General features: G+C 50.6%; 1 protein-coding gene across 1 annotated transcript in view; it reads right to left on the reverse strand.

The window, feature by feature from the left end:
- SOGA1 (suppressor of glucose, autophagy associated 1) overlaps positions 1029-27040 on the reverse strand; it is a 78701-nt gene continuing 52689 nt past the window's right edge. Inside the window, exons 8-15 of the mRNA XM_005672920.3 lie at positions 26693-26923; positions 20389-20493; positions 19195-19362; positions 16713-16964; positions 15472-15543; positions 14428-14498; positions 11568-12918; positions 1029-9054 (exon numbers count right to left, since the gene is read on the reverse strand). Coding sequence (XP_005672977.1) covers positions 8902-9054; positions 11568-12918; positions 14428-14498; positions 15472-15543; positions 16713-16964; positions 19195-19362; positions 20389-20493; positions 26693-26923 — 2403 coding nt within the window. The 3' untranslated portion in view covers positions 1029-8901. The remainder of the gene's footprint in view (positions 9055-11567; positions 12919-14427; positions 14499-15471; positions 15544-16712; positions 16965-19194; positions 19363-20388; positions 20494-26692; positions 26924-27040) is intronic.

The raw sequence follows: 27040 nt of genomic DNA on the forward strand, positions 1-27040 counted from the left end.
TTCAAGACTTAGTCATAAAAGACATTGTAACTTCTACCCTGCTTTCTTGCATGTCACTTACTCTGAGGGAAGTCAACTGCCATGTTGTGAGGCTGCACAAGCAGCCCTATGGAGAGGTCCACATGGGGGAGGAACTGAGCCTCCTGCCAACACTGACTTGCCAAGCATATGAGTGAGACACCTTGCAAAATGGACCTCCCAGCCCCAGTCAAGCCTTCACATGACTGCTAACCCTTGACTGCAACTTCAGGAGACCCTGAGTCAGAACTATTCAGCTTCTGAATTCCTAACCCATAGCATCTGTGATAAAATAAATGTTTAGGGATAATGAATTATACTGTAGTAGATAATTAACCCACATCTAAAGTTTCCTTTGAAAGTCTTTTGTAGGAAGTTTCAATTCTTTTTTTTTTTTTTGCCCCCCTTCAGTGTATGGAGTTCTCAGGCCCAGGATCAGATCTGAGCCACAGCTGTGGCAATATAGGATCCTTTAACCCACTGTGCTGGGCCAGGGATTGAACCTGTGTCCTGGTACTGCAGAGATAAGGCTAATCCTGTTGTACCACAGTGTGAACTCAATTCCTTTTTTTTTTTTTTTTTTGGGTTTTAGTGCTGCAGGTACAGCATATGGAAGTTCCCAGGGTAGAAGTTGAATCAGAGCTACAGCTGCCAGCCTACACCACAGCCACAGCAATGCGGGATCCTTAACCCACTGAGTGAGGCCAGGGATCAAACTCGCATCTTCACGGACACTAGTCAGGTTCGTTACCACTGAGCCACGATGGGAACCCCCCTCAATTCCATTTTTGATGACTTTGCGTTTGCTTCTCAGTGGCCATACCACTCTTCTTGGGAGACTCTGAGAACCTCTAGTGGCTCTTCCCAAGAAACCCCAGTCACCAGGCTATGGCATTTCCAGCACTCCTTCTGTCCCAGGCCGCTGTGGGTGGGGTAGAGTCAAGTTTCAAGTCTGCTGGGAACCCTACCCACCCCACAAGAGAAATCAGAGAAGAGGCCAAGTCCATAGAAACTGTTCATATGACATACTTTATTTCCAATCTACAACCATTAAAAACCCTTTGTAAGTTTACACTGTACAGTTATTCTCATGTCTGAAATAAGACACGGGGGCAAGGAGAGCTGGCAGACTGGATGGACCATGGTCGTCCTAGCACCCAATCCATCCTGGCGAGGAGCCTTTTGAAGACAGGAGTGGGGAGGAGAGAACAGTGGACAGGAGAGGCGGACAGTTTGGCCCAAGGATGCCCTTGGTCCCTTCCCTCCCAAAAGCTTTCCCCTGGAGGACCCCTAGGGCCCATGACTGCAGGGTCCACACCAGGAAACCAAGATGGTCAGGAAAGGGGCTTCACAGTATTGGCGGGGGTTGGGGAAGGGGCCAGGATGAAGAGGAGGGACAGCTTCTGGCTCTTCCCCAGTCGCTGGGGGCTGGAGCTGGTTTTTGGCACTGTCTACAAGGTCTCCCTGGAGGCGGGAGAAGGAGGAGAAGCTGGCTGGGGATTTAGGATTCTTTCTTTGAGGAGTCAAATTTTTTTTCATTTGAAGAGAGGCCATAAGCCTGTGGTGAGGTTCCCAAGGGATAAATGGTCAGGGTCTTCCCCCCTCCCGTCCCCCACTACCAGGACTCCCACCCCCTGCTTGGCTGGCACAAGCCTATACAATCTTCTGTAAAACCCAGATAAGTGCAAGAAAGGTGGGTAGAACTGGAACTGAGCCAAGGGCAAAGAAAGGAAAAACATATGCTTTCTCCTAGCCCTTCAGTTTCCAGGAAGAGGAGAATATAGTTTTGTTTTGCTTTGGGTTGGGGGTGGATGGAGGGCTCCCAATCTCTCAGGAGTCCAGATGAGGTTGGTGTCTCCCATCTATTCCTGGTCAGGGCCAGCCTCAGTCTCTCACCAGGGCACACTAATTGTTAGTCTAGGTCAGCAGGTGGCAAACTCCTGTGTCCATCAGAATCACCAGGAGAGCGTGTTAAACTCCCGCTTGCTGGTACCCCCACCTCCGCCCCAAAATGTGCTAATTCTGTAGGTCTTGGATGGGGCTAATACTCTGCATTTCTATCAAGTTTCCAGGTGATGCTCCTGCCTTCTTTGAGAACCTCCAAGCATCTTATCCTCAGCAACCTGGTACCCAAGACAGTGCCAAGCAGCTGGGCCACAGCTGGCTAGGCCCTGCTTGAGAGGCACCAAAGTGTCTGGGATGCTGCTGGGAACAGACTTGTGATGAGCCCCCCTGTGCGGAGAAGTAAACTAAGGCACAGAGATCAGTAGCAGGGCTGAGAGAGGAGCCAGGATACCAGGGCCCAGTGGAGAGAATGGTGATGCAGGACCCCAAAACACGAGGGGTGCTCTGAGGCCCTGAGGATGACCTTATGCTTATTGTAAAATCACACAACCAAAGAGAAGTTAACACATCTACCCAGGCCAGGTCTCCAGACTCCTACTTCATGGGAGTAGTTTGGGTGTATCAGAATGGAGAGTGACAGGGTGACTTCGGCCCTTCAAGGACGCTTAGGGGAAACTAAAGCTCCTTTCCTTAGGGCCTGGGGTCCAGAGAACTGATGAAGGGCAGGAAGGGAGGGGAGTAGGGCTGATGGGATGGACAAAGGAGGGTCCAAGAAGGGTGAGGGAGGGGCGGGGAGGAGCCCTGGGCAGGGGACTTGGGCCCAGCATCATGTCACCAGTCCCCTTTGGTTCTTGGGTCTTCAGACTTCACAAACTGCAAACATTGTCGGGAGGGGTAGGGGTGGTGCCAGGTGGGTTATAGGTTCTGCCAGGACGAGATGCTCCAGAGGCAGTGAGGTCCAGGGGAAAGTGGAGAAGGTGGTGGGAGGTCAAATGGCCAGATGGCTGGGAGAAGGAGAGGAGAACCTAAGGCAGGCTGCACCTGCTTTTCAAACAAGGCCAGGTAGGACTGACTGGGCAGGGTAGAGGAGGCTGAAAGGGGGAATCCAAGCCTCCCCCCACTCTGCTAGTCCATGGAAAGTGCTGGGTCTTGCCAGGAGGCTGTAGACAGAAGACAACATGACTCAAGGGTGGGATGGGTGGATGTCTTTCTGGGCTGGAGTCGGGTGGGGGTGGTCAATGGGGCCAAGCTGGGGAAAGGTACCCGCTTTGGTGTGAGAAAACACAAAACAGAACCCAGGAAACACAACCAGATCTGAAAGCATACATCGGGAGCTGGAAGACCACAGACAGGGGAGGATGGGAATGTGAGGCCAAAGGGACAGGGAGGGGGTGGCTGAGGTTACAGGGGAATTCATGGGAAGCCGGCAGAGTGGGGGAGGCCATTCTGGGAGGGCTGAGAGATGGGTGCTACAAATAAGCCCGGGTCTCACAAGGGGAAAACCTGGCCACAGTCGGGAGACTGTCTGCTGGTGGGAACCAGCGGAAGAGGAGGCAGAAGGGGAGCTTTGGAGGAAGATGATAAAAAGAGAAGATGGGTAGGGGGAGTGAACAGAAGGAACCCAGAGAGAGGAAGAGGTTCAACCAAGACCACAGAATAGTAGGTGGCATCTCACTCCCCACTGGGATGCAGACCTGCTGGGAGGCAGGAAACCTGAGTTCTGGTTCCAACGCTGCCTCTAGTTTGCTGTCTGACCTTGAGTCAGCCACTCCCTTCTCTGGGCCTAATTCCTCATCCAAAAAAGTGAGGCAGTTTGACACAAAAAGACAAACACTGTATGATGCCACTTATACGAGGACTTAGAATAGGCAAATTCATAAAGGCAGAAAGTAAAACAGAGGTTACCAGGGGCCAGGGGTAGAGCAATGGGGAGTTGCTATTTAGTGGATGCAGACTTTCAATTTGGGGTGATGAAAAAGTTCTGGAAATGGATAGTGGAGGTGGTTGTACAACCTTGTGAATGTATTTAAATCCACTTAAAAATGACCGAAATGGTTAGTTTTACGTTATGCATGTTTTGCCACAATTTTTTAAAAAGTGAGAGAGTTGGTCCAGTTTATTACCCTTTCTATTAACTAGGACTAGTGAGGGGTGTGTCGGTTCCAGGGCCAGGGCACTAGCGGGCTGGCCTGCGGACCGTGAGTGTGAACAGACCACCTGCTGTTAGTTTAGAACCTTATGCTTTCAAAGTAGATTGACAGGCACAGTATTGTATTTGGTCCTCACCACAGCCACACGAGGGTGAAGGACCTTCTCCCACTTTATAGCTGGAGGAACCGAGGCACAGACTAGCCACATGCTCTGGGCGCCAAGGTCATTCAAGTTGGTGGACGTTTATTATTATTTTTAAAAGAGTGACATGGAAAACATTCTTGTACCTTAGGTTCACACTGCAACTGGTTTAGTGGCCTTGGAAGTAACATGCTCTAAATCAGCTGTAGAAGAGTTTGTCTCCTGGGGCAAATATGGTTATTTTCCATGACTGGATGATGAGAGTCATGAAATCTGATGTGTTTCTCTTTTTACAGTGGCTACCAGGAAACTCAAGAGTAAAATTTAATTGCAGGATTCTGGGAATTATATCAGATAAGATTCAGGGAATGATAATTTCTCTTGCTTCTCGACTTTCTTCTTGTTATCTTTTTTGGGGCCACTCCCACAGCAAGTGGAAGTTCCTGGGCCAGGGATAGAACCCACACCATACCATTGCAAGAACAACACCAGATCCTTAACTCTCTGTGCCACAAGGGAACTTCCCTCTCCTGTTGTCTCATTGAACCTTAAGACTGAGACTGTAAATTGCCTCTGGTGCTTTTTGGAAATTCTCAGCACAATTAATCCAAATTAGAGCTGGGTTGAGGACTAGGTCCCCCAATTCCCAGCTCAGTGCTCTTTTTAAGATATAACACCTTGGCTATTTGGTTAAAAGAAAGACAGCCTAAAGATCAGGGCTGTGAATGTCAATGGTGTGGCCACTGGTGCTCAGTATCTCCCTGGGAGTTTGTTAAATATGCAGATTCCTGGCCCAGAGGCCAAGGTGGGGCCCAGGAAGCTGCATTTTGGAATGCCCTCAGAGGATTCTGATGCAAGGGGTTCCTATACCACACTCTGAGACACATGGGTCCAATACTTCAGAGTGGGCTGGTTTTATGTCTGGGTTGGGCAGTGGCATATTCAGTGGCATTTTTCAGGGGGGCAGTGGGTTTACACAGCAAGCAGGACAGAGTTGGGTCGTGGGATCCAGTGAACCCAGGTTCTAGTCTAAACCTGCTGACTTTCCAGTTAGATGTCTCTGGGATAAGATCTGCCCCTCAGTTGCCTCATCTGCACAGTGGGAACACTAACCCCCGTCCTGCCGAGGTTGTCTCCCAGACCTGACCCTTAGAAGGTTGAAGGAGAAGTGGCATGGGAAAGCAATTTCTAAACAGCAACATGCTCTAGGAGGGGTGTGCAGGGGACTATTATTAATGAAGAGGTAATGGGACTGGAGAGCTGGAAGGCTGGTAAAGCTGGGGGCATGCTAGATGGGAGAGGAGAGGGAGGAAGGGCCTGGAAGGGGTGATGAAACCATAAAAGGTGCATGGGAGCAGGCACAAGGGAGGCCTGAGGCAAGCAGGGTGTAACAAGGTCAAGTCTTTGGGCCCTCGACTTTGTCACCTGGGAGAGTGGCTGGTAGAGGAGTGTTCCTGGGAGGACCAAGGGGAGGGGCCCATTTGGGGCAAGACCTCTTGGAGGGTTTTTTAAATTGGTCAGCTTTCAGTGGGGAAAGAATTGAGGGCGGGGGAAGGGCTGCCAGGGAGACAGAGACTCGGATCTGAATGCCTTGTGCATACAGGACTGAGGAGCCACTGAGGTGCCAAAGTGGTCTGATTTTCATTTCCAAGACAGACATCATTGCTCCCAGGAGGGTCTAATTTGGCTCTGGGAAGAGGTCAGACCTGAGCAACAAATGCGTCAAGTCTGGGGTCAACTATGCCAATTGGTCTCACATTTCCCCTCAACTGGTGCCAACATAATAGATCCAAGCCTAGTGGTTGGTAGGGAACTAGGACCCCAGGGTTCCTTGGGACTCTGGCTGAAGAGAATGGAAATGAGGGAAAGGAAAAAGAAGTACAGAGGAGGGGGAAGAGAAGGAAAGGAAGTTGCTAGGAGCAGAAAGGCCAGGGGTAGCAGGAAAGGGGGAAAGGGCAGTGTTCCTTCCTGGGACCCAATGCTCCAGGGGAGTCCCCAGGGCGGGCCAGGCAGTTTTCTGCTTTGGGAATGTTACCAAGACTTAAAAGGCATTTGAAGAAACAAACAAACTTAGAAATTACATTCCAAAAGAGTAGAGAGTTTTTACAAACCAAACCCCACCCCCCAAAAGAAAACACAACCAGTTACTAATTAAAAAGCTAAAAAACCAAACCCAACCAATATTTACATGTAACATTTTCAACCCCATCCAGCCCCACGTCCAGAGGCTTCTGTAGGAACAGTGATGAGTGACCTTGCACAGTGGCATGCAGGAAGCAGAAACTGGGACTTTACTGGGGTGTCAAGACCTGGGGCCTCTGACACTCTGAGGGCCGGTGGCCCGGCTCTCAGACAGGATGGCAGGACAATCGTGGATGAGAAGGACAGTAAGGCTGAGCGGAGCGGTCCGCAGGGTTCAGGTCTTGCGAGGATTTCTCCCCAAGGCTAGAAGCACAGCCTCCCTGGCCCTCTGCAGCTCGGGGAGGTGGCAGAAGGCCTCTGGTGGCTTGTGGCCTTGTGTGAATCCCCTCACTTGGAGATAGCCTTGGGTGGGAGCATTGGCGTCGCAGAGGGACTGGCCCACGGCTCCATCGGTCGGCCTGCTCTGCCCACGCAGGGCGCTATGGCATGAGGAGGCGGCTGGTTGCACTAACGTCACCCCAAAGTTCTGCCAGTAGGGAATGGAGAGGAAGGAATATGGGTCACGGGTCCAGGTGCCCCAGAAAGGGCAAGACTGGGAGCTGGTGAGTGGGAAGGCAGAGCTATCTCCTGAGTCCTGGGGCGGGGGAAACTAACAGAGCTGCTGGCCTTTGGTCTTTCTGGTGGGGATTTCACAGGTAAGCTTTATCCTGGTGTTTCCACTCTGAGCACCCCCACCAGCAACACACAGATGTGTGGGCATGTGTGCGACCAAAACGGGTTCACCTGCACCAAGGCCATCTCAGTCCCCCGACACCACAGTGCAGTGAGCTGAGTTACGATCCGTCTGAAGGCTCAGGCAGCTCACATGGGACATGGGGCAGGGCGGGCAGTGGAGGTGGGGCTGGGAGATGAGCCAGGAGAGTCCATAAGGCTAAGGAAAGAGGCTGGTGAAAAGGCTGGTGGGCTGGTGAGAACCGAGGCAGGCTGGCAGTCACGCTCAGATCCATGTGCAAAGCTGCAATCAACAACATTCTCGAAGTGCAGTCCAGTTTTCCTGCGAGTTCTCACTGAGGGAACTTGGAGAGATCTCCATGCTCTTGATAAAGCCTTAGAAATCCGTGCTTGACTCATTTTAAAAAAGGTGTCAGAAGGAGGGAGAAAAATGAGGAGGAAAATGGAAAATGTCTGGGGAGTGATGACGCTGGTCCAGCCCTCCACCCCGTCAGTCAGCACCTACAGACTGACCGCTGGGGGCTGGGCAAGTACCGGGTATCGAGTGTGAAGGGCTCGGGGCGAAAGGTCAGCTGCAGGGCCCCAGCTCTGCGGGGGGGATGGGGGGTGGGGGGTGTCGCCAAACCTGACCAGGGGAACGGAGCTGGGCTGCTGAGCGGCCTCATCCACATGGGGGCCCTGCACCCACCCCCCCGTGTTAGAAGCCCTGCCTTGTCCCAGTGGTGAGAGGACATGTCTTGACTTGCAATAAATTACCTTAGGGACTTTGGGGTAAATTAAATTATTAAAATAAAGTAAAACCACCTTAAATATTTATAGTAAGAAAAACTCAAATAAACAACCTAGGCAAGAAATGTGTTTCCAGGCCTCAGTCTACCGCCACGTCCTGGGGCACCAGCCTCTTGGAAGGCTCCTTGGCCTGACCTGGCCAACTGGGAGTCTCTTTGGGGAAGATCTTCGCCCTTCACCGGCTGTAGGATGTAAACACAGTGGAGATGTGGTGCCCCCAGGTTGCCAGGGAGAGAGGCCCCAGTGATCAAGGCAGTGGACAATGAGGCATTTATCTGTGCTCCAGGTCTTGAGACTGACTCTGCCTATTCCTGTCCTCAAGGAGTCTCTTAGGAAGGTTGGGGCTCCCCAAGTCACCTTGGCAGTTCTGGTGGCTCCCCAACCCTTGAGCCCCACACATTTCTACCTCGTCTTCTAGTCCTTGCTGCATCCAGGCTGTGGGCAGGGAGATCCAGGGCTTTAGGATTCCAAGCAGATACATGCCCCCGGCTATTGCCCTATCATATCCCCAGAGCCACACCTCACCAGAGCAGCAGGGCTGGCAGGAGGAGGTGGTGGGGGAAAGGATGGGATGGGGTGATGCCCAGCTAAGCTCCACCAGGAAGCCCAAATTGATCCCGAGAGCAAAGCCTGTTCTTCTCATTGGTGTTTCCTCCCCATGAAGACAGATGTGGTTGGCAAGGAACATCTCTGTGAACCCTTTTCCCTGAGGGGTGAGGCTGGAAGTGTATCCTTTCCTTGGATCTTCGAGAAGTGGGTGTGGGTAGAGCCAGGCAAGTGTCTCCCTTATGACCCAGGGATTAGCTCCCCTGGGATCTCTCTGGAGATGCTTTGGGAGCCCAGTTTTGGTCTTTTTCCCACTCACTGCCTTCCCCTAGGAAGTGAGAGGTCACCACCCAGCAGTCAGCAGGAGACCCCGCTTTACCTGGATGGGAAAGCTCTTCTCTGGCAGTGGTGCAGCTGCTGTCCCTCCAGGGCGAGGGATGCAGAGGGCACAGGACCCTTGCCTCGTCTCCTCTCTGCTGGTTCCCTTCCGTTGTCCAGGGACTGGGCTGGTTGAGGTGAGGGAGCTTGGCTGCTCTGTCACTCGCTGGGGGGCACTGCCCTCTCCTCCCCACCCCAGCCAGACTCTGAAGGGTGCAGTCTGCACTTGGAAGGAGAGTGGCGGATGGCAGAGCGGGATGGCCGGGCGAAGCAGGAGGTGAGAGACTGGGTGCTACAGTCACACACGGCATCCTGAGAGGAGGGAGGAAGAAGTCAGGAGGAGCCAGAAAGCACTGACCACCCAGGGACAGCCAGCCAGGCAAGGGATTTGGACTTAGCTGCACCCAGGGACCAGTTCCCAGGAACAGCAGCCTCTCCCTGGACCAATTTTTATTTATTTATTTTCAGCCACACCCACGGCATGCAGAAGTACCTGGGCCAGGGATCAAAACCACGCCACAGCAGCAACCTGAGCTGCTGCAGTGACAATGCCAGATCTTTAACCTGCCAAAGGTTTTCCTGGTTCTCACGTTTTTGGACTCAGACAGGAACTAAACCATTGGCTGTCCTGGGTCTCCAGCTTGCAATACAATAAACCAATCTCTCTGTCTCTGTCTCTCTCTGTCCACCCCCCCCCCATACACACACACACACACACACACACATACACACACATATATGCATGCACATACACAAACCACATTGGTTTTGTTTTTCTGGAAAACTCTAATACAATGGGTGTGTTCCATTTTCAAGAATTCAGTGAGCTATTTTTTTTTTTTTTTTTTTTTTTTGTCTTTTTGCCATTTCTTGGGCCGCTCCTGCAGCATATGGAGGTTCCCAGACAAGGGGTCTAATCAGAGCTGTAGCCACCAGCCTACGCCAGAGCCACAGCAACGTGGGATTCGAGCCGCGTCTGCAACCTACACCACAGTTCACGGCAACGCCAGATCCTTTAACCCACTAAGCAAGGCCAGGGATCAAACCTGCAACCTCATGGTTCTTAGTCGGATTCATTAACCACTGCGCCACGATGGGAACTGCTGAGCTATATATATATATATTTTTTTTTTTTGTCTTTTTGTTGTTGTTGTTGTTGTTGTTGCTATTTCTTGGGCCGCTCCCGCGGCAGAGCTATATTTTTTTATGATATGTTCAGCTTGTATATTAAATGCAAAAAGTTGTTTTCGGGTTTTTTTTTTGTTTTGTTTTCTTTTTTTGCTTTTTAGGGACGTACTCGCAGCAAATGGAAGTTCCCAGGCTCAGGATCCAACTGGAGCTGTAGCTGCTGGCCTACACCACAGCCACAGCAATGTGGGATTTGAGCTTTGTCTGCAACCTACACCACAGCTCATGGCAACACTGGATCCTTAACCCACTGAGCAAGGCCAGGGATCAAACCCGTGTCCTCATGAATACTAGTCAATTTCGTCAACTGCTGAGCTACGACGAGAATGCCCTAAAAAGTATTCTTAAAGTTAAAAAAATTGGAATAAATATTTAAAGGTTTTTAATGCAGCCAGAGAAGTAAAGCTCTCACCACACACTCCTGGGGGCTCTAGAAATTGGAAAGACAATTTAGCAACACTTATCAAATACGTTTAACAATTTATAGTTTTTTTTATCCTGGAATCCCATTTCTATAACTCGAACCTAAGGAAATAGTCTGTGATATGGAAAAATGCTTTTATGTCAATATGTTCACGACAGAATTATGTAGAATAGGGAAAATCTAGAAACCAGCTAAACGTACAATATGTACAAAATCACAGGGGTCAGTCCCAGCCCAGGGCACCTCTCTGTGCCTCCGCCTACAGTCTTGCTTCATTCCAGGCACTGCAGACCATGATACCCACCCCTGACTGCAGCTGATTGGACCAAGGGTGTCCACTGGACTCAAGTTAGACCAGTTTCTTCCCCAAAAGTGGAACTGGGACAGAAGGATCTGAGTCAGTCTCTCTCAGGTGGAAGATGTGATAAAAGTAGAGCTGGGACAGCCCTCCTGGACCATGTGCAAATACAGCAGAGACAGAGGGAGGAAGAGGACTTCAGAGAAAATGAAACTCAAAAGAGAGGAGAGGGAGACTGCAGCCTCTGGGGGCTTCTCAGGTCCCTGCCCTTGGGTTCCATAAGATACTCTTGCCATTTCCCTTTCTGCAAAGCTAACATACATGCATTCTTTTACTAACAGGCACCTAATCCTCAACTAAATCTGAAATTGACCATAGGAGTGGGGTGTGCAGCAAAGAGAGAAAATGGAAGCATTTAAGTGGAATCTTGGTGGGGTGGAGGTAGTGCTGTGCTGCTAATGTTTAATAACTACATTTCCAGGAGTGAGAGGGGAAACCCTGATTTTCAGCATTTGCAATTTTCAGTGTAAATTCTCCCACAGTGGCCAATCTCAAGGTACTAAGGTGACATCGCTGAACACAGGGATGTACATGATTAGCTGTCACTGACCAAAGGAGCTGGCTCCGCACACCGCCGGGTGGCGGGCGAGCCGTGTGCATGCCTCTTCCCTGGATGGGATGCTGGCAATCTCTGGGGTGTGGTGGCAAAGCAACTGGGGAAGCCACGCTCACTAGTCTCTTGCGTTCAGACCATGTGTCCCTCAGGTCTGCTGTTCCAGGTCTGGGGCCCTCGGACCCCCATCTCAGACCAGCACAAAGCCTTTCTGAAACACACACCACACTCCTGAGTTTGAAAACTAAGGAAAACTTATAAGGCAACCTCACCTTCCAAGAAAAAGGGCAGACCCCACCTACCTCACTGAGAAGGACCGTGGTTCCATCTCCATCCCGAGGGACACCATCCTTCCCCACCTGGGGGAGCACGGAGAGCCTGGCCTCCTCGCTGCTGCCTGGCTTGGCCGCCTTCTTGTTCACGATCCTGGCCACGCCCTCCGGCTGATGGTAGCTGGCAGGGGAGAGCGGCTCCGGCTTCTTGGGGCCCTCCTCCCCAGGGGTGGCGGTGGGGCTGGGCGCCCGGCCACACACGTTGCGGAAGAACTCCTGCACGATGCCGTACTTGGGAGGCTCGGGCTTGGCCCGGGCCTCGGACATGCCCAGTTTCCAGACGGACTCCGTGCTCCCCGAGTGCTCCACCACGCTGAAGAGGCTGGATAGCCCGTCGTTGATGTTTCTTAGCACGGGGCTGTCCCGCGTGGTGGTGGAGCGGGCCCAGGCCGAGCCGTTCTGCTTGCCCTGGTGCAGGTTCCACAGGCTGCGGTCCTTGGCCCCGTCCAGCTTGGACACAGACCGCCTCTGGAGCTTGGGGGAACCGTACTTGGGTGAGCAGCAGGGCCGCTCGATGCGCGAGTGCACCTTGTCCAGGGAGGAAGCGATCTGCTTGCTGCGCACAGACACCAGCGAGGAGCTGCGGGGCGACCAGCTCTTGCCGTGCAGGCTGCTGCGGGGCGGGTCGGTCTGCAGGCCCACGCTGACCGTGCGGATGGTCTGCGTGCCCACGCTGGCCAGGCCCACCGTCTGGCTGGACGTGCTCTTCACCTTCCTCTCCAGCGAGCCTGAGCGCATGGCCTGGCGCACGCAGTTGGTGATCTCCTTCATGTCGTCGCTCATGTTGCCTGACATCTCAAAGTCATGCAGGGCCGCTGGGAAGGTGGGCCCAGGCGCGGAGGGACCGCTGCCGGAGCCCCCGTCCAGGCGCTGCCGGGAGAAGTTGCAGAGCCAGCGGCTGTAGGAGCTCTCAGCCAGCCTATCGGCCTCGGCCGACTCTTTGGGCTTGGCTGTGGTGAAGAGGAAGCCGGGCTCGATGATGATCTTGCCTTCCCTGTCATGGACCACGGGGACCCCCAGGCGCCGGGCCACCGGGGGGCTGTAATAGACACGGATGCCGGTCTTGTCAGGTGCCGTGTAGCTGCGCTGCATCTGCCTCCCCGCGGGCTCCGGGCAGCCCAGGGCGCCCAGGCGGTTGCAGTCCCCAGGCGAGAGCCCTGGCTGTTCTGGGGCCGCCTTCTCCGGTTCCACCGGCTGGGGGCCCACAAAGGCAAAGGCAGGGCTGCTGGGCAGTTTCTTGCCCCGGGCGGCTTCGCTGGCGAGGTAGGGGGAACAGTCCAGCAAACTTTCAAACTCCGACATGGAGGAAACAGATTTGGTCCTGGAAAGAGTGGAGGAGAAAGGGCAGTGTTGGTGGAAGACGCCTTACATGGAGCAGGCATTTGGTCTTCCTCCCTGGCCTGTACTTCCCAGGGGGCTGGGACCACGATGGTGCTGCTCACCTCCTGTAGAAGATGCCGTCATGCCCCTCATCCCCTCCACCCTCACACCTACACCCAACACTGCACGCTCTGAGCACCTGCCATTCCCCACCTGACGGCTTTGTTTCTCTCTGCTGGAGCACACTTTGCTCCCAGACAAAGGAAGCTAGAAAGATCATAGGGTTTATGGTCCTAAACGCAATGGCCCTCAACAAACAGTGAGTGAGACATGGCTGTTTGGTACCAGCCTCCTTTCCCCTGGGTGGGAGAACTCATGCTCTGCTCTGGCTCACAAAGATCCTCAGTGAAACGGAGCTTCAGATGCCCACATATTACCTGGCTGATCACACCTCTTTTACGGAGCCTTCCTCTCCCTGTCTCATTTCCAGGCCTTCCCTGGAATCCCCTCCCAAATGTACCATTTGCACTCAAATTCTTATCTTAAGGCTTGCTTTTGGGGGAACCCAGACTAGGATGCGATTTAATCTTCAGCACCCGGCACATGTGCTGCCTGATGACAGTAAGTGCCAGGTATATGTGACAGCATCACACACATCAGACCTTTCAGTCCTCCAACAACTCTAGGGGCAGTTCCTGTTATCCCAGGAGGTGGATGTGGGAAGTACAGCCCAAGGGCACAGAGCCAGACACAGCAGGGCTGGAATTCAAACCCCACACTATGACTCCAGAGTCACCTTCCTACCCTGAGGACCTGCCTGGCTTCTAGCTGCTCGCACGGCCCCTGGGTGGCTCTGTTGTTACCCTTGCTCTTTTCATGGGATTCCTAATGGTGGAGACATGGTCCTGGCAGTTCTAGGGGTTTCCTTGGCTATAGCACAGGGCTGGACCCAGAGGATGCTGCTCACTAATTCCAGGAAGAGAAGCCTGGCTGGACTTTCCCAACTCCAGATACAGGAAGAAAGAACTCCAAGAAGAGCTAAACAGTTTCTCTCCCAGCTGTTACGCTGGGGCCCTAGTTTTCCATGCCCCAAATCAAACAAACCAAATAAACAAAAAATTGCAGGCCAGGAGTTCCTGTTGTGGCTCAACAGGATCGGTGGCATCTTGGGAGAACTGGGATGTAGGTTCAATCCCAGCCCAGCACAATGGGTTAAGGACCCAGTGCTGCCACAGCTGGGCTTAGGTCATAACTAAGGCTCAGATGTGATCCCTGGCCCAGGAACTCCATATGCTGCGGGGCGGCCAAAAATAAATAAATAAATAAATAAATTGCAGGCTAGAATTGCCGTCACCACAAGTTTCCCAGCTCCTAAGTGTCTTGGGTTCTATGGAAACCATATCCCAGTGTTCTCAGGGGCAGATCTGGGGGATGGGGCGGGGCTGGGGGTGGGGCAGATCTGGGGGTGGGGCGGGGCAGGTCTGGGGCGGGGCAGAGAGGCTGCCAGCACCTCTTCAAGCCGTTTCCCCCCAGCTCGACTTCAGAAACGCCCTCCTTGTCGTGGATCTTCTCACTACGCGTCTGTCAAGAAAGAGAGACAGGAAAGGGTCAGTCCTGGGCTATAGCACATGAAGGGAAGATAACAGGAGGTCAGGGAGTTTCCTCGTGTAGAGCAGGAGTGATGTCAGCACTGATCTAGAATGCCCATTGGTCAGTTTCTGGCTACAGGGCATCTAACCCCCACTTTCTAGGCATGTGATCCAGGCTTGGCCAGTCGGAGCGCCAAGAGAGAACCCAAGGAAAGAGAGTCTGTTTAAAACTTATTCTGAGTGTGGTGGCAGCAACAAAGCACCCGCAGTTCATTTTGCAGTGAAAGCAGTGAGTGACCTGAGGTCTGCTCCAGGCTTTGTCCCACTCTAGTTGCAGAACAAGTCCCCCCGAGACTTGCACCAGTTTTCTGAACCTGCATCACCAGACTTCTTGAGCCCCTAATGAAATCCTTTCCTGCTTCAGTTTCCCAGAATTAGTTTTTGTTGCTTACAACCAAATCTCTTAATTAATACACCACTTTCTCAGCTGACATGAGCAAAGGCCCATGTGTTCACTATCTGCTTACTCAGCGTGTTGCTATTGGACAGTGCACCTGAGGCTTAGGGGCAAAATTCACCAATTGATTGCCACAACCAAGGCTGGGCTAAGGCCGAGAATGTGATTACCATTTTACCAATGAGGCAATGGGGCCCAGAGAGGGACAGGGACTTGCCCAAGATCATACAGCTCTTCAGAGGCCCTGATTTTGAGAAAGGCACAACTGAAACACAGAGAGACACCTAGACTTTCTCCCAGATATGGAAAGATGGAGCTGGCAGGTAGACCTTCACAGGTTTCAAGGCTAGAACCATAAAATAGAGACCGAAGGATTGAGAAGCCCAAGGAGGTAAGGTTGTGACCTGTGGGACAGGGTGAGTATCCTCCTTGTCACATTCCCTACAAGTGAGGAACTTTCCAGTGTAGCCAGGAGCACACAATATGGGTGTCCTGCCATGCCACTCACCTCTTTCCAGCTGTTGTCCTGCTTCTCCAGGTCCGAGTGCTTCAGGACCCAGGGGTCAGCAGCTTTCTGCAGCTGGGAGGAATAAAGAGGTCGGTCAGGTGCAGGAAGGGTAAGCAGGGCCCCATCCTGTGTAGGGACAGTCCCCAGACTCCACTCTGCAGTCCAGATGACCCAGATCATGGACTAGGAGCCACCATCCCAGTAGGCAGCAGCTCTGAGCCACCAACAAAGTGTGTTTGGATAATAGTCATGAAACTAAGCACTTTCATGCATAAGCATCATTATATCAAATACAGTAATAGTTTTTATTGTTATGTTAATTCATGCTACAATTCCTGGAACAGCTGTATCAGCTAAGTGGCAGCTGAATGACAACGGAGTGGTGTCTCCATACTAGGTATGCTAAGCAGCAATTAAATTGAATGAAACTGGCCTCTACACTCTGACATGAACAGCTCTCTATGGAAGATGCAAAGTGTAAACAACACATATATTATGATTCAATGAACAATTTTTAAAAAAAATCTCTGAATATAAATTTAAATAGCAAGAAAGGGAGGGAGAAGGCTAGAATATGCTTTTGCAATATTTGACTCATATAAAGATGAAGTCCTGATTTGACTCATACAAAGATGAAATAGAGGAGTTCTTTTGTGGTACAGTAGGTTAAAGATCTGGTGTGGTCACTGCAGTGGCGTGGGCTGCTGCTGTGGCATGGGTTCAATCCCTGTCCTAGGAACTTTCATATGCTATGGGCGCAGCCAAAAATTTTTTTAAAAATTAAAAAACAGAAAAAGAAGAAAAAAGAGGAAAATCACAGTGCATGTTAACTGTAGTGGGGGTGTAATGGTCAATGATTTTTCCTATTTCCTCCTTTTGGTCAGAAGACTCCTGCCTTAGTTCTTCTCTCTTGGTTCTGGGGTTTTGGCAGGCTCTGGATGTGGGCAAATGACTCACACATGGTTGATCAGAGCCTTGTGGAAAAGGAAAACTCTCCACTGCAATTGCTAAGCTGTGAGGATATAAAACACAAAACTAACAGAGGCCATAGTTGAGGACAGCTTGCTTCAGAACAAAACACAGAGGAAAGCAAGCCTCTGAGACTGGCAGAGAGAAAGACCTGGTCTCTATTGCAGTCTCTGAGCACATGCATCCAGTTATACCTGAAGGAGTAATCCTGGTCTGCGCCTAGAACAACCACCACGCCCCTGTGGCTCAACTAGGGCTGGGACAGGCCTCACCTGGCTCAGACGGTTCTGCAGCTCCTTTACCTGCTGCTCCACCTGCTGCTTCTCACCCTGAAGCCGCTCCACCAGCTGAAGCTTTTCCTGGCCCCAGTTGTGCTCGCTAATCTGCAGTTGCCGCGTCAGCTCCATGACTGCGCTGTAGGACTCAGCCAGGAGGTGCTGTTGTTCTTCCCGTTCCCTCTGCAGAGCTGCCTTCCAGTCGGGCCCCACCCGATCCCCAGCCCCCTTCCCAGTCTTCAGCTCCATCTGCGGAAGGAAGAGCAAACAGGGCGGCTCATACCCTTCCCCTCTGCCCTTCTCCTTCCTTCCCTCCCGGCACCAGTGGGGGACAGGGGAGGAAGCTCTCCTTAGAAGACCCCACACTCAGGACCCTTTGCTGACTTCCTCAGAACTATAAACTTTTCTCATAATTAAGACTTGTGTAGGAGTTCCCATTGTACCTCAGAGGTTAGCAAATCTGACTAGCATCCATGAGGACACAGGTTTGATCCCTCTTGCTCAGTGGGTTAAGGATCTGGTGTTGCCGTGAGTTGCGGTGTAGGTCGCAGATGTGGCTTGGATCCTGCATTGCTGTGGCTGTGGTGTAGGCCGGCAGCTACAGCTCCGATTCGACCCCTAGCCTGGGAACCTCCATATGCCGAGTGTGCAGCCCTAAAAAGAAAAAGAAAAGAAAAAAAAAGATTTGTGTGGTGCAGTTTACACACACTATGCTCCACGCCAGGGGCTTTTCAGGCATTATCTGAGTCCTCAAGAAAATTCATGAAGGTAACTACCATTTTTTTTCTTTCTTTTTGTCCTCCCTTTTTGGCTGCATCCACAGTATGTGGAAATTTCTAGGCTAGGGATCAACCTGTGCCAAAGCAGTGACCTGAGCCATGGTGAGGGACAACACTGGATCCTTAACCTGCTGAACCACCAGGGAACTCTAGTGATGACCATTTTCGGTATTTGACAGAGGAATAAGATGCTCAAAGAGGAGTTCCCGTCGTGGCGCAGTGGTTAACAAATCCGACTAGGAACCATGAGGTTGCAGGTTCGGTCTCTGGCCTGGCTCAGTGGGTTAACGATCTGGCGTTGCCGTGAGCTGTGGTGTAGATTGCAGACGCGGCTCGGATCCCGCGTTGCTGCGCCTCTGGCGTAGGCCGGTGGCTACAGCTCCGATTGGACCCCTAGCCTGGGAACCTCCATATGCCGCGGGAGCGGCCCAAAGAAATAGCAAAAAGACAAAAAAAAAAAAAATGTTCAAAGAGGTTATTTGTCCCAGGTCACATAGCTATAAAACAGTAGAGGTTCCTAGTTCTTGCTTCTTAGGATATTTCAACTCTTACCTGGTATTTACTAGGGTTTTTAGTGGGGGACATGCACACAGTTACATAAAGTATGTGTGCAAGAATCACCCCAGTGTGACAGCTTTCTTGACTCCAAACCTTGGGGGGTGGACAGAAGGTAAATGTGCAATCTCAAGAATCCATGCACCCCACACCCCCCAGGCTGTGGTCATGTCCCTGGGGAGAGGCGAACCTGGAATGGCTGGGGTTGGGGGAGAACAGGAGCAATGAACACTGTGGAATGTGCGGATGGGGCAGGAGCTATGAGATCTGCAGCGGGGATTGGGAGGAGAGAGTGGTGGCACCTGGAAGCCAGGAGTCTGAGCATTGGGAAGAATGTGGCATCATGGTCATGGGGAGCCAGGAGAGCAGAGGTTTGGGGAGCAAGGGTCAGGTCTGCCATCTACTACTAGCTGGGTGACCTTGGGGAAGAAATTTAACTCCTCTGTGGCTGTTTTGTCACTTGTCCAAAAAGGATCAGTATACCCACTTCTGAGGGGTCCATGATGCCTGGGAAGGCTGCCTGCATAGGGGCAGGATGGGGGAAGCTGGGCTCTGCAGAGCTGTGGCATAGGGGAGGGGTGGAGAAAGCCCACCCTCTCACTTCTCAGACCAGAGTTGGGGGAAAGCAACCTGCCTCCAGGCACACAGCAGAGACCAAATACCCAGGGTTCCTGGTTAAGGCTCCTTTGATCATCTGGGTTGTAAGGAAGGGAGTTGCCCACTTTGGATGGAGGGAGCAAAACAAGCCAGGTAGCAGGAGGTTAGGGGGATCCTTCTGAGGACACAGGCAGCAGAAGGCTGGGTATGAGGATAAGGTTGTCACCAGGTGCAGACAGGCATTTAAGTGTTCTGGCCTCACCTGCGAACACATGGTGTGGCAGAGGTGCCTGAAATGCCCCCATGCTCCCTTGTCAATCCCTCAGCTGCCTTCCCTGGCCCAGGCACCCTCAGTCCCCACTGTTTCTGGTACCCTTGCTGTGTGACTCTAGGCAAGTCTCCCACCCTCTCTGGGCCACGAGGGAGGTGAAGAGGTTCCCATGCTTCTAGGAGCATGGCTTGGGCATCTTGCTCTCTAGTCTGACAGCTGAGGCCCTAGCCGAGAGGGGAACAAGGTGGGGGATGTCTCTAACAGGTAGGAGACTCACCGGGGTGATATGGCTCTTAAGCTCTGCTCGCTCTGTCTCCCAGGTGGCCTTGGCCTTTGCAAACTGTTGCTGAAGCTCAGTCAGACCTCGGCGTTCATCCCGGAGCAGCCAGCATAGCTCCTTCAGCGTCACCTTCATGTCGGCCAGTGTCTTGATGTACTCGTTGGGCTACAGAGGGGGGCAAGGCCTGGGTCAGGAGCTTTCAGAGCGGTGAGGAAGGGAGGCTGGGCTGGGAAGTCACCCAGAGTCCAGCCTGGGATTCCACCAGGCTTCAGGCAAGTCCCATGACCTCTCTGGGTCATCTCCCCACAAAATAGGCCTAACAAGCCCAGTCCTGGCTACCTCCTAGGCTGACATGCATCCCAGCCTCACATAAACACAAAATTCTGTAGTTACAACAAGTATTTAGCCTGAATATGAGCTGGAGCCTGGCATCCCTGAAGCTCTGCAGCAGCTGAGCCTGGGTCTTTCTCTTTGTCCAGGATCTGCCTTCTCTGACCCACCACAGGCTAGATGGGGAGTCTGAACCATGGAGCCTGACTGCCTGACTCAGGCCCAATCTTCTTCCCTGGGTCCTGCTATCTGGCTCTGTTTTGCTCCCTCCATCCAAACTGGGTAACACCCTTCCTTACCCACCTATAACCCAGCTTATTGTGGGTGACTCTGGGAGCCTGACTCCACTGCTCCACTTCCTCATGGCTTGACACGATCGTTTCTGATCCTCAGTCACAAGGCCCTTCTTCATACAAGTCAGTCCAGCCTGATGTCCTTACCCCTACTATGTACATCCCAAGCTGCAGACAGTCTCAGAATACCTTGGCACACCTCTGCACATATAGTTCTCTTGGTACTGAATGGCCTTTTCCCCATTCTGTATTAGGCAAGCTCCTATACATCCTTCAAAGCCCACCACCTATGACCCCCTTCTCTGTAATACCATCCCCTACACTCCAAATAGAATTAACTGCTCTCTCACCTGTGACCCCACACAGTCCATCATCTGACCCTCTATCACTGCTCTGGGGTGACCTACATACCCCATAGCACTGAGCAACTGGGGCCAGTGATCAGGCAATAAGCCTCTGCAGTCCTAGTGCCTGATAGGACTGAGGTCAGAGAAAGCAACAAGATGTGATCACACAACACAAAGGAACAAATGAAAAGGACAGGACTGGAAATGGGCTGAGAACGCACCGTGTTTTGGGTCCAGCTGTCCCCTGCGCAGGTCTTATTATCAGAATGTTGGGCATTTATTTCCTCTTCCTCCATCAGCAGGTACAGCTCCTTCATGCTATTTACCTGTTTTTTAAAAACCACACTCAACAGGGGGTGGGAGGGCATCATGCCTGGGGAATGTGACCCTCAGGGGGAGGGGATACAGGCTAGTGGCCCAGATGGAAAGGAGGTTACATAGCCAGGTGGGAAGAAAGAAAGGGGGTTTATAGAGCAGGATGGACCAAAGGCACCCCAGCTTGGTGCTGACTTCCCTAATTTTAACTTTGACCCCTGGGCACCATCCAAGCCAAGGGGCACAGCTGGAGAGTCAGGCCCTTCTGTCTCATACCATCTCTTCTGCCCCAGGGACCATGAGACACCCCTGAGAACTACTCAGAAATAGCTAGGTTGTCAAGCAGGCACTGTGGTTGGAATAAAAGGGCTGCAAGGCACCCTTGTAATTATAGATAAGGGCAAACAAACAAAGGTTTGAGTGGACAGAAGGGAGCCTTCCTGGGAAGGGGTTTTTTTTTTTTTTGGCTGCATCCATGGCATGTGTAAGTTCTGGGGCCAGGGATGGAACCTGTGCCACAGCTGCGACCTTAGCCACAGAAGTGACAATGCCAGATCCTTAACCTGCTGGGCCACCAAGGGAATCCCAAGGGATTCTGGGCAGAAGTCCAGAACCAGCCCAGGAGACCAGAGTCTAGTTCAGGATGGGGATGAAGAAGCAGCCACCTTCTTTTTTCAGTTTGTTTTTTTGTTTTCCATATTCCTGTGGCATATGGAAGTCCCCATGCTAGGGGTCGAATCAGAGCTACAGCTGCCGGCCTACACCACAGCCACAACAATGTGGGATCCAAGCCAAGTCTGCGACCTACACCATAGCTCAACACAACAGGAACTCCCAAGAAGCCACCTTTTAGCTAGGGTGCACATTCATTATTCATTCATTTATTCAGTCCACAAATATACACTGAACACCTACCAACTGCCAGGCCCTGTATTTGGAGCTGGGGATACATCAGTGAACAAGACAGACAAAAACCCTGGTCCCCTTGAGCTTCCATTCCAGTGGCAAGAAAACAAACAAATATGTGAAATACATAAAATGTCATTAAATATATGGAATACCCCATAATAATAGGTACTATGGGGAAAAAAAAAAAAAAAAGCCAGGAAAGGAGCTAGGATGTGTTGCACTGGGTGGTCAAAGAAAGCCTTAGAGAGAAGATGATATTTGGGCAAAGTTCCAATGGAGGTCAAAGAACAAACCATGTGAAAACCTGCAGGTTGAGAATTCCAGGTTAAGGTCACCGGCAAATGCAAAGGCCCTGAGGTAGGAACATATCTGAGTGTGAGAGCCAGGGAGGAAGTGAGGGGTACAGGAACCAAGGCTGGCTGACCAGGCTTTTGCAGGGACTTCAGCTTCTACTCTGGGTGAAATGGAAGCCAGAGGATTGTACCAAGGAGTGACATTGGCCTGACCTGTAGTTTTACGAGATCACTCTAGCTGCTATGTTGAGGTACTCTATAGGGCAGCAGCAGAGCTCCATACTGCACGACACCAGGGAGTGCAACCACATGGAGTATGTGCTGCCCTGTTTTGAATATGAGATGCTTGTCAGAAGGGTGCCAGGGCAGAAGCAGGGAGACCAGTTAGGAGGCTACGGTGATAATCCAGGCAAGAAGCCCTCAGATGGGGCGATGAGGGGGTAGGCAGTGCAATGGATCAGATTCTGTAGATTCAAGATAGATGTGCAACACACAAGAAAGGCCATTTAAGCCAAGTGCCTGGACAAACTCCCCATGGCAGTTAAGTGTATGTAAGGAAGAGACACAGCCTAAAGGCTGAGCCCTGGGGACTGTGACAGTAAGAGGTCAGTTCAGAGAGAAAAGGAGGGTCCATCCAAGGAGACTGAGAAGGAGCAACCAGGGAGGTGGAAGGAAAACAAGACCGTGGTGTCCTAGAAACCAGATAAAGAAGGGTTTCCAAGGTCAGGGTCAGGGCAGGCCCTGAGGCTGGGAAGTATGTTGGGGAGCAGGGCCTGTGTGAATACACACTCACTTTTGGGGTGTCTATATACACAGGCGCATAATTGTTTCTCTGAAATTCTTTGGGGCCAGGTGTGCTTGGAATTCAGAAGTAATCAAGATTTAGAAAGATAGGCGTTCCCATTGTGGTGCAGTGGTTAACGGATCCGACTAGGAACCATGAGGTTGCGGGTTTGGTCTCTGGCCTCGGTCAGTGGGTTAAGGATCTGGCATTGCCGTGAGCTGTGGTGTGGGTTGCAGACACGGCTTGGATCTGGTGTTGCTATGGCTCTGGCGTAGGCCGGTGGCTACGGCTCTGATTAGATCCCTAGCCTGGGAACCTCCATATGCCTCGGGAGCGACCCTAGAAAAGGCAAAAAAAACCCCAAAAAAATTTAGAAAGATAATACGGGACCTACGCCGTATATTGTGTATCAGCCCCATCTGGTGTAACACCCCATGCGCACAGACAGCAATATTTCCCCTTCAGACAAACATGTGAATGGAATGTGAAATGGGACAAATAAAGGTCTGGCTGCCAAATGAATGTCAGGTCAATTTTTTCCAACTGAGTTAGACACAACAAAAACACCCTTCTTAGAGCTTCTGGATTTCAGAATTGAGGGCAAGAAATCAAAGATCTTTATCTGTAGAATGGGGATAACTGTTTCCACATCATGGGGTACGTGTAAAAGTGAAATGCAATTATCAACTCAGAGCATTTAACGCAGTGCCCTCAACTATAAATACTCAAAGAGATGAGGTTTATCATCTCTAGCTTTAATTCTGCACGGGCAGAAAATACATATAATCTTTAAAAGTGTGAATGTATGAGACACCAACACCAAATGCTATCATTTACATGTGGAATCTAAAAAAAGGACACAATGAACTTCTTTGCAGAACAGATACTGACTCACAGACTTTGAAAAACTTATGGTTTCCAAAGGAGACAGGTTGAGGGGCGGGGGGAAGCACTCGGGGTTTGGGATGGAAATGCCTTAAAATTTGGTTGTGATGATTGTTGTACAAGTATAAATGTAATAAAATTTATCTAGTAATTTAAGAAATATATATTCAGATAAAAAAGTGTGAAAGTACATCAAACTTGTTATTTATATAGTTATGTGCATTTTATTATGTACTTTTTACATGCATTTTTATACACATGGGCTGTAGAGCATACATATGTATATATATATTTTACAATGGGTGTGGCTATGTTTCTTATTAATGATGTTTATTTCAGTAAGTAGGTATATTTCTATTTACTATAGGAATATATATATATTGGTTTTTTTTTTTTTTTTTTTTTTGGTCTTTTTGTCTTTTTAGGGCTGAACCTACAGTATACGGAGGTTCCCAGGCTAGGGGTGAATTGGAGCTGTAGCTGCTGGCTTATTTCACAGCCACAGCGACGCCAGATCCGAGCTGCATCTGCAACCTACACCACAGTTCACAGCAATGCCGGATCCTTAACCCACTGAGAGAGGTCAGGGATCCAACCTGCGTCCTCATTAACCACTGAGCCACGCCGGGAACTCCTATACATTGAATTTTCTATGCTTACACCTTATTATTTATTTTCTAAAGTAAGTTTCTATTTCTCTGTTACTTCAGTACATTGAAATGGCTAGGAAGATTTTCACCAAATATGGAGAGTTTGCCTGAGGCAAACTGATTTAAAACACAGGCTATGTGGACTGCAGGCAATTCATTTCTGGGGATGTGGGGAAACATCTTCCTTAGCTGCCAAAATTGGGCTTCAGCTGCGGAAAACAGTATAGTAGTTGCCCCCAAAATTAGAAATAGAACTCCCATTTGATCCAGGAATCCCACTTGTGGGTATATATCCAAAGGAAATGAAATCTGGAGCTCTGTGTGTTCACTGGGGCGTTTTCACAGTAGCCAAGACATGGAAACAACCTAAGTAAGAGGCTGTCTCTGAATGAATGGGTGAAAAAATGTGATACATACACATGATGAAATACTATTCAGTCTTAACAAAGAAGGAAATCTTGCCATTTGCAACAACATGGATGAACCTGGAAGACGTTATGCCAAGTAAAATAAGCCAGACAAAGAAAGGCAAATACTACAAGATCTCACTTACATGTGGCATCTGAAAATGTCAAACTCATACGAACACAGAGTAGAATAGTGGTTGCTGGGGGCAAGTGGAGCAGGGAAAAGGAGTTAATAGGTAAGAATTTCAGGTGTTCAAGATGGAGAATTCTGGAGATGGATGGTTTAGTGTACTTAATACTAAATTGTAAACTTAAAGATGGTTAAAATGGTAAAAAAAAATTTTTGGCCCTGTCCACGGAATGCGGAAGTTCCTGGGCCAGGGATTAAGTCCGTGCCACAAGCAGCAACAAAGCCAGATCCGTAACCCACCAGGCCACCAGGGTAAATTTTATGTTACGTATATTTTACTATAATTTTTAAAAACAAATAAAAGTTTAAAAATCTATTTTAAAAAACTGGGCTTCATGCAGAGGCTTGTGTGGGACTTCCAAACAGGAGGTGTGGTCCTAAAGCAGATAGTGGCTTCCAAGAGGAAGTGTCACAGAGGGTGATGCTCGAGGGGCAGCCATGCTAGGCTTTTGAGCTGCCTCTCACAGAGGTACCTCTGTGTCAGACATTCCCAGGCAAAGGCAGTAGGGAATGTGTCCATCTAATGATGGTCAGTGATTCTCTCCAGAGGCCCCTGGGGAGGAGGCAGGAGGCCTGTGAGAAGCATCATGAGCCCTGATGGGGGTGGGGGAAGGAGATCTTGCTACAGACTCCGGTCTAACAGTATCCCCTGCATCAGGAACATTCAGGCTACTCTGGGGGACTCGGGACAGGGGTACACTGGGACTGCCACTGGCCCTCATTGGCTTTGGAATTGAGTAGCTTGAGTCAGAGAAGGGCCAAGCCTGGGCTATACCAGAGGTACTTGTACCTAAAAAGCCAAGGCCGAGGTAAGCAGTGCCACTCAGGTAGATGTGACTGAGGTATGACATCCTTACCTGCCCCCTTCTCTGAGCAATGTTAGCATGCTGATGATGATGGGAGGCAGGGCTTTGAGGACAAAGGGTCCTGCACAGGCTGAGGGACAAATGGGCCACAGGAGTCCTTCCCACACTTCATGCATTCCCAAAGCTCCATTCCTCAACTTTCTTGCCTAATACCACCAGTTCCATCATCAACGTTTCATGTCAACCTACTCTTTCTAGTTAAATAAATATATTTTAAAAGGAAGCTGATACTACTACTAAAATTGGAGAGCTAGTGACCATTATCATTGTCAAAGATAACATTAACCATAAAATAGGTATAGGAGTTCCCTTGTGGCCTAATGGGTTTAGGATCCGGGATTGTCACTGCTGTGGCTCAGGTCGCTGCTGTGGCAAGGGTTTGATCCGACTTGAAAACTCCCATGTGCCTCAACATAGCTAAGAAAATATAGTAAGTAAATAAATTTTTAAAAGATTAAAAAATAGCTAACTTCCCTAAGTGAAAAATAAGCAGCAATAAAGAATGAACTACTTTTACATGCAAAACGTGGATGAATCTCAAAGAATTATATTAAGCAAAAGCCAGACACAAAAGACTACTATATGAGGTTCTAGAATAGGCAAAATTAATCCGTGGTGTACGAAGTCAGAACGGTGCTGACTACCAGGCTGGGCATATTGCCTGGGCCACTGGCAATATGCGCACTGCAATCTGGGAGGTGCTATTCTACGTATCTGCCGGGGGGAGGGGGGGAGGGGGGTATGCATAAAAACTCCGTCGGCTATACACTCTCTGTATGTGAGTGATACCTTAAGGGAGTAAAAAATATTAATACATACCATAGTTTACAATATTACATTACAACAACATAGATTTGCAACAAAACTAGATCATTAAAGGCACTTAGATACTGTTGCTTGCTGAAGACTCAGGTTTGTTAAAAAGGGAAACCAACAAGCACTAAAGACCTACCGGCCCCCAAAGAGACTTTCTCCTGGTGAGGCGGAGACCACGTCTTTCCTTTTTACCGCAGCATCCCCTGCACCTGCCCTGGCATCCACTAAAGGGATGGTTCTCAACAAACTGAATGAGCCAGTGCATGAAGGATGGAAGCTGCAAGCTGATGGCACATATCTGAGCCCCAGGGCTGTGTCTACCCAGCTGGGTGTCCCTCTGGTCCTCTCTCCCCTACCCCAGTCCCTGTCCCAGTCCTGGTGGGGGTGGGGGGGTAGACACTGGACCGTACCTCAAGGAAGTCATCCCCCTCGTTGGGCAAAACCTTGCCCTGCCTCCAGCGCTTGAGGAACCACCTGAGCTTCATGAAGAGTAGAAGGAAATTGTGCTTGAACTGCTGGGACTCTTGCACCAACATGTTCTTCTCCTGGCTCCAGAATTTCTGCTCCAGCCTGCGCTGGAGGCTCAGACTCTGCAGCTCAAACTCCCGCCTCAGGAGCGCCCTCTGCTGGTCCTCCTTCAGCTGCAAGGGGGACAAGCGTGTGAGCCACCCCATTCCCAGCCTCAGAGAAGGAAAATTCTGGTGGTGCCTATTGGTGATCCCTGCCTGGGATTCCACCACTAGCAGTTTGTTGTGAAA

The sequence above is a fragment of the Sus scrofa genome, chromosome 17 (assembly GCF_000003025.6).
Source record: "Sus scrofa isolate TJ Tabasco breed Duroc chromosome 17, Sscrofa11.1, whole genome shotgun sequence".
Classification (NCBI taxonomy): Eukaryota; Metazoa; Chordata; class Mammalia; order Artiodactyla; family Suidae; genus Sus; species Sus scrofa.